We start from the raw sequence: 7,316 nt of genomic DNA, 5'->3' as shown, positions 1-7,316 counted from the left end.
AAGAAGTAATCCCTAAAATGTAATCATATTAAATGTGTCTTCAGGGTCCATGGGGGGCCCGCGTGCCAGGGGTTGGCAGCCTAGAGTTAAATATCTCTTACGCAGGTCATGGACGCATTTCTGAACTAAAACAAACATTTATCTATAATTTCTGTTCACATGCATTTATTCTCGTCTTTTGAGCTGTGAACTGTGGTAAAACAGAGCGGATAGACGGCCTGAGATATAAAAAAAACCAGGATATTTACTCACAGAGGTGCGGAGAAGTCTGCCAACGGTGGCCGCCATGTTGGATTATGTCACAACAGGAGGGCGGTTTGAGCCAGTCATTTAACCACCTGCTGGACAAAAATATATCATTCAGAAGCTAAAATAAAACAGAAAAATATCTTTAATTACTTTGTCTCAATACTACAATAAATATATAGTGGCTAAATATTTAACACTTAATAATGCCAGGAATAAAAAGGGGCGTCTGTGTAGGTCATGTTGCCTTCAGGTGCGCATTCAGTACGTGAGCGTCGACGCCATATTGTGAGTGGCGCGGGGATACCGTAAGACTGCAATAATAAAATGCTTTGGAAACTGTGCACTTAAAAGTACGGAAGAGGATTATAGCCACTGAAAAAAAGAAGTTAACTGACTTTTAAATATCATTTCAGTTTAATATAGGAGAAAAAGGTCAGAATTCTGACTTTTTTTCAGAATTCTGACTTTAAGAATTCTGATTTTAATCTCAGAGTTCTGACTTTAATCTCAGAATTCTGACTTTAATCTTAGAATTTTGGATCTTAATGTAGATGAAGTGCTCTTCCCTCATGGAGAGCACTCAGCTTCACTGCCAAAGATGTGAGTTGTTTGACAGGAAAATGATGGAATTAGGCGACTTTTTTATGTGCCAGAGGGGTCCCTGGTGATGCTTTTTTATTAATGGAAGAGCAGAAGGTGATTAAAACAAGAGAGCTAGTCTCTAAAACAGACATGGCTACGGCTTGATGCTAACATGTCTGTTAGCTGTCAGAATTCAGTCAGAATTCTGAGATTAAAGTCAGAGTTCTGAGAAAAAAAAAAGTCATAATTCTGAGATTGAATTCATACTTCTGAGAAAAACGTAAAAAATCTGATATTAAATTCAGAGATTAAAGTCAGAATTCTGTTTTTTTTTCTTATATTATACAGAAATCAAATTCAAAAATCAGTTAACTTTTTACATTTTTCATTGGCCCTAATCCTCTTCCTTACAAAAGATCTACAATAATCCTGCAAAGATTCCTTTAATTTCCAGTCTGTCAGCTTTAAACATTTTAAAACATTTAGACTGCAAAGTTCCTGTACCGTAATATTTGGATTCACACATTAAAAAACAAAAAATAGATCCAAAAAAAAAAAAAAAAAACTTTGTAACAACAGTATCTCTAAAAGAGAAGGCATATATATTATTTCCTATGTTTTTGAATGCAACATAAAGACACGCCCACAGTTCTGAACACGTGATTGAAGCCGGAAGTATTCGTTAAACAGCTTGACCTCAGATGCATGAGAAAGACATGCTTTATTATTTTTCCCCAACAGTTGCTGGTCTTCTTAACTTCAGAAGTGTGAATTAAACTTTTCGTTAGTTATGGATCCGAACCTGCAGCTCTGGAAAAGCCACGGCCAGGTAACTGTTCCCAGTGGTGTTTAAACATGCAGAGCAGCATGATGCTTGTTAAACTCAACTCTGTTTTCCACAGTCTTTCCTCAGTAGATTAAAGACCTGGTTTAATCTCCTGGATCCCAGCCTGCTGCTCTCCTCTGATGTGAGTAAGGATCACTATGGAGATCTGCTCTGACTGAATTAAGCCTGGTCACAATAATCTGCTCTCCACCTGATCTCCTCAGGCTGAAATACTTAAAGCCCATGCTCTTCTTGGAAGCAGAGAGAAGCTAAATAAAAAGGTCAGATTGTGTTTTAAAGGTTGGAGTGAATGTCTGAATGTATCAGTGACCTCACCCTCTTCTCTGTCTCCTCTGTCAGGATGAGGCTGCAGTGAGTCTCTCACTTGTAAGTTTTCAACAACCAACAAATACTCACACATCCCACTTCATTCATACATCTACTGCAGAAACAGGCATGGATGTTTCACTGAAAAGAAATGATGTAACAGTTTTTGGTACACTTAATCATGTTAATGTTAGCAGGGTGCAACATGAAAAAAAAATATGAAAGTAACTAAATATATTTAAATAGATGCCAAATGTGCACGACTTAATCTACTTTTATTGTCATTTTGTATACGCAGAGTGTATAAAAAAATTTTGTATAACTTTCACAACATTTCAATTCTATAAACTGCAGCGGTGATCAAACGTAAACTATGTGGGAGAAAATGGTGCAAAAATGCATTGATATGGAATTTCAGAGCATTAAATATATGTTTCATATATTTGTACATAATCAATTTAAACTGAGTTTATTTCTATAGCGCCAATTCACAACACAAGTCATCTCAAGGTACTTTACGGTTCACCAAATCATACAATCAAATTGATTTCTATCTAAGGAAAACCAGTTGATTGCATCGACTCATTGACTCGAGGGTAATCCCTCACACTAAGCATGCTTGTAGCGACAGTGGAGTGGAAAAACTCCCTTTTAACAAGAAGAAACCTCCAGCGGGACCAGCCTCAGTGTGAGCGGCCGTCTGGGAGGCTGACCGGGGTTCAAGGAGACAGAAGCAGACAAAGAAAAAGAAGCATAGATACAAAAGGCAACCAGCTCCGCCCTGTCCAGGAAGACATGGCCAGGCAGACGAGCCTCGAGCCAGCTGCCATGTCAGAGGATGAAGAGAGCACATCCAGCCAGTCGCAGTCAGAGAATCAGGAATACACTGAAAAATCAGCAAACAGGAACAGACCAGATGAAGCAATATGAGAAAAAGCAGAGAGAGCATAACTTTAGAGCAGTGGTCTCCAACCCTGGTCCTCAAGATCTACTGTCCTACAGATTTTAGATGCATCCCTGCTTCAACACAGCTGAATCAAATGATTGATTACGTTTTCAGGCCATACATTTAATTAAGCTCTGTTGAAGCAGGGATGCATCTAAAATCTGTAGGACAGTAGATCTTGAGGACCAGGGTTGAAGACCACTGCTTTAGAGATTGAACTAACAGATTCTGCAGAGTGGGAGAATAGAGAGAATGATGAAAAAGGGGTCGCTATGTCCTCCAGCAGTCTAAGCCTATAGCAGCATAACTATAGATATAGCTTAGGCTAACCTGAGCCCATATGGCTGCAAGTATATTTGCTGTTATTGTTATTAACATGAATTATGACAAAAAAAAGTGATTTCTTCTACTTGTTGACAGTCTTCTCTACATGCTGACTCTGGTGCTGTCCTCCCACTTATTTTCCGTCCTCCTGGTAGGAATATTTTTATGTTCATTTATCCCAGTTCGAATTTTTATCCCTGAATTTGTGCAATAGGCCGACCTTAAAGGTACCAGGAATGTCATTATTTGGAAAGAACCATTTTAACATTTTTATTTGATTATTTTTATGAGATCACAACACAGCTTTATTTTTTAATGTTTCTGTCTTATTCTATTAGAATATAATAAAAATGTATGAGGCAATGCTCTTAAATGTAAATGAAAAGTATCTTCATTTTTCCAAAAATATCAATATCACACAGAAGAAAATCTAATCCTTTTATTCTCTTGCAAAATTTTTATTATTTTTTTCCCTAAAAACTTCAGCAAAAATATTGGTTCCTTAGAAAAATTAGAAAATGTATTTTTTGAAAGATGGTGACTTTTACTGTTTCCTTTTCTCTCCAGCATTTTTTCCAATTTCAGCACCTTTGGTAGGTGTGTTTGTTTATTACCCGTTTCTCCATCAGAGGGGTTACATATTTGACCCCTGGTTAAATCGATTGTTCATCTGTTAACTTAAAAACAAAAGAACAGACCAGGTCTTTTTTTATGTTAATGTGAAGAGAAAGTATCAACCAGAACGGCAAAGAAAACACGAAATAAAGGTGAAAATTAGAATTACATCTCAGTGAGAGAAATATATATTTGATCCTCAAACAATAATTAACATAATTTTCCTTCATGTCTGAGGATCAGAAAAGCCTGAAAACATTAGAGATTGACGATTAAATCCGGTACGATTAATTTGAAATCAGTCTAACCAATCCCTAATAGGTGCAGCCTTTTCTTTTCTTAATGTGTTTTTTTTTTTTTTTTGGACAGTTTTTTTTTTTTTTTTTTTTCCTTCATTTACATGATTTTTTTTTTTTTTTTTCGGTGGGCAAATTATAAGATAAAGAGTTAATCCGATAATTAATCCCCCATTGCATCATTTCTGGTCCTTCTGAATGATATCTGCTGCTTAAAGGAGTCCTCTTCCTGATTTCAGGTGGTTGCGAGTCTTTTGTTTCATAGCGGAGTCAAACCGGCTCTGTTTTGGCAGGTAATCGTTCACACTTCCTCACGTTTTTCTCATTTGGCAATGATGATGAAATGAGGTCAATTATGTGGTTTGAATGCATCCTTTTGTTTTAGTTTTTGCTCCAGGGTTACAATGCCGGGTTTAACTACATGAACAGGAACACTTCAGCAGAGCAGGTAGAGTCTGTGAAACCAAACTATTGAATTAACGCTGATTAAATGTGCGTTTCAGCTTCCCAGTCTGTCTGTTTCCAGGGGAAGAAGGCGTCTTTAAAGCATCTTCTGCTCATCGCAGGAACAGTTTCCTACACAACGTTTGCAGGGGTGTGTGCAGTTATTCCTCACAGGTCCAACTCTAGATTAAAGTAACATTCTGAGGAGCGGCTTTTTGATTTTATTTTCTTCATTACTTTAGGCCCTTCCTCAGATTATCGTCAACAGACTCCGGGTGAGAAGCCCCCCGCTGCAGACGTTCTGCAGGTCAATACTACCCATCCCTCTCTCAGGTAAAAGTGCAAATCACACAAAGTTCAACTCGTTTCACATGTGGATCTTATTTTAAGTGTAGAAATGATTAAGTAAATATGAAGTTTCACATGGTGGATAACGTGAAAAATCGACTATTTTCGTAGTTAATGTTTTGTTTTTTCAAATGAAATCCATATCATCAGACATACAATGCAAATTAATACATGGCCGGAATTTAAAAGCACTTTTTCAGATACCAAATTATGGAGGACAAGGAGTGTCAATGAGAAATAAATAAAACTCAGATTAACATTTAAATGATTATTTTGTAAATCTAATTGAAATGTGTTTCACAATTTAACATTGTAAATATATTTATTTAAGAAGATTTGTGAATTGTATTTATCCATCCATTATTAAATTTTCAATATTTTGAAATATAATTTCTAAAAATAGAGATTTAAGAACCACAAGTCATGAATCTGATTATAAATACCTTTCCTTATCTAATCTTTGTAAAAAGCTAAATCTTTTTCCATTTTCTTGTTCACTTTGCATTTTCAAATTCTTTTTTAATTTTTTTAAACTTTTTTTTTTCTTTTTGTACCCTATTTACCCTTAATAGTTTCCCTTTTCCGTTGAGCTTTCACATGACCGTGTTAATAAGCGGTTAGTATATATGTATATATGCATATATATGTATATATATATGCATATATACATGTGTATATATATGTATTTATATATGTATATATGTATATGTATGTATATATGTTTGTATGTATATATGTTTATATGTATATGTATGTATATATGTATATGTATGTATATATGTATATGTATGTATATATGTATATGTATGTATAAATGTATATGTATATATATATATATATATGTATTTATATATGTACGTATATATATGTATATATGTATAGATATACATGTACATATACATGTATATATATGTATATATACATGTATATGTACATACGTTTTACGCTTTACATGTAACTCTATACATGTGCATTGTCTTCCATGAGGGTAAGCCTTTCACATGTGCAATTTGTTGCACTTCTAGTTCACTCTCTGTAAATTAGATCATGTAGTTACATGTGAAACCCATAATTGTTTCCACACTTGAAATGTTTACCTGCATTAAACATGGAATCTTTGCCACATTTAAAACTCTGTTTTTTCACGTTGTGTGTTCCTGTAAGGGACAAATATCTCTGATTGGTCGGCGATTTGAAGTGATCAGCTGAATGTTCTCCTCTCTTCAGCTGCTCTGGCCTTCTTCAACGTCCTCACCATCAGAAACGAGGAGACGGAAACGGGGATCCAAGTGTTCGACCGTAACGGAAACGCAGTCGGCGTTTCCAGAGCAGCAGGAGAAAAGGTTTGAAACGGAGGAAAATGAGTGAAGCAGACATTTTGATTCAACACTCCCAGACTTACAGGTTTTTGAATGTTTCCAGGCTGTGTGGGAAACTGCGCAATCGAGAGCCGTTCTGTTTGGGACGACCGCTGCTGTTCCTAACCTGCTCAGTTTGCTCCTACAGAGGTCAGTCTTTTATTTATTTACTTCTATTTTATTATCGCCATACATTCCTGTAAAATCAGCTAAATTAGTTCAGATATAATTTATCTCCTACAGAACATCTCAGCTTCTGTTTCCTCATTGTCCTGCTGTTTTACAACCTCCCTCCTCCGCCTGCCTCTGGTGACATCACAAAAGGCATACAGTGACTCAGCAGAATTTGATGTATTAAGTTAATCTTTATTTTGCTTTTTTAAATTCTTGATTTCAGGAAGGAAACTACAAAAAAGGCTTGAAAGTGTTTTCTTCTGTCAGGGTTTATAAAACCCATGTCACACCTTGATGATTTAGCCAGCGTATGCCTGACGTTCGAAAAATGTGGCTAAAACGCTGGCATACGTTGGATAAGTTATGGGTACGTTATGAGCACGCTGAAACACGATGGCACACATTGACATACATCAGGACATTTTGAGCATGCTCAAAACTTTTTCTGACATATGCTCATTGGTTTGCATGAAATGATGCTTGTTCATCATGTTCTTAATGTGCATGCATGTTAGAGCTGACTGGAAGTATTCAGCTTACTTAAGGCCTGACGTCCCTGAATCTCCTAAAATGCTGCCGTACGCTGAACTTTCCATTTATTTTTTCAATTCTGGGTGTATGCATACAGTATCATAATTACAGTATCATAATTAGTCCAGAAATGATGCTTGTTCATCATTTCATGGGCATTATGCTGCCGTGCGTTATGCATAAGTTAGGCTGTCATTGGATGTGAGTTCTGGACTAATTATAATACTGTATGCATACACCCAAAATTGACAAAATAAATGGAAAGTTCAGCGTACGCCAGCATTTTCGGAGGATCT

At 36.2% G+C, this 7,316-nt stretch overlaps 2 protein-coding genes across 2 annotated transcripts in view; one reads left to right on the top strand and one right to left on the bottom strand.

Annotated features, from left to right (window-relative positions):
* Window positions 1–313, bottom strand: part of prdx3 (peroxiredoxin 3) — an 18,184-nt gene extending 17,871 nt beyond the window's left edge. Inside the window, exon 1 of the mRNA XM_015380806.1 lies at window positions 253–313. Within this exon, the coding sequence (XP_015236292.1) occupies window positions 253–288 (36 nt within the window). The 5' untranslated portion in view covers window positions 289–313. The remainder of the gene's footprint in view (window positions 1–252) is intronic.
* A 1,192-nt stretch (window positions 314–1,505) lies between these two features.
* The window catches only part of sfxn4 (sideroflexin 4), a 9,923-nt gene continuing 4,112 nt past the window's right edge, over window positions 1,506–7,316 (top strand). Inside the window, exons 1-12 of the mRNA XM_015380403.1 lie at window positions 1,506–1,660; window positions 1,734–1,799; window positions 1,882–1,938; window positions 2,018–2,044; window positions 3,351–3,405; window positions 3,822–3,847; window positions 4,405–4,458; window positions 4,551–4,613; window positions 4,692–4,760; window positions 4,852–4,942; window positions 6,185–6,300; window positions 6,380–6,465. Coding sequence (XP_015235889.1) covers window positions 1,622–1,660; window positions 1,734–1,799; window positions 1,882–1,938; window positions 2,018–2,044; window positions 3,351–3,405; window positions 3,822–3,847; window positions 4,405–4,458; window positions 4,551–4,613; window positions 4,692–4,760; window positions 4,852–4,942; window positions 6,185–6,300; window positions 6,380–6,465 — 749 coding nt within the window. The 5' untranslated portion in view covers window positions 1,506–1,621. The remainder of the gene's footprint in view (window positions 1,661–1,733; window positions 1,800–1,881; window positions 1,939–2,017; window positions 2,045–3,350; window positions 3,406–3,821; window positions 3,848–4,404; window positions 4,459–4,550; window positions 4,614–4,691; window positions 4,761–4,851; window positions 4,943–6,184; window positions 6,301–6,379; window positions 6,466–7,316) is intronic.

The sequence above is a fragment of the Cyprinodon variegatus genome, unplaced genomic scaffold, assembly GCF_000732505.1.
Source record: "Cyprinodon variegatus isolate N-32 unplaced genomic scaffold, C_variegatus-1.0 Scaffold11, whole genome shotgun sequence".
Taxonomy (NCBI): Eukaryota; Metazoa; Chordata; class Actinopteri; order Cyprinodontiformes; family Cyprinodontidae; genus Cyprinodon; species Cyprinodon variegatus.
This window is presented reverse-complemented; position numbering and strand designations above follow the sequence as displayed.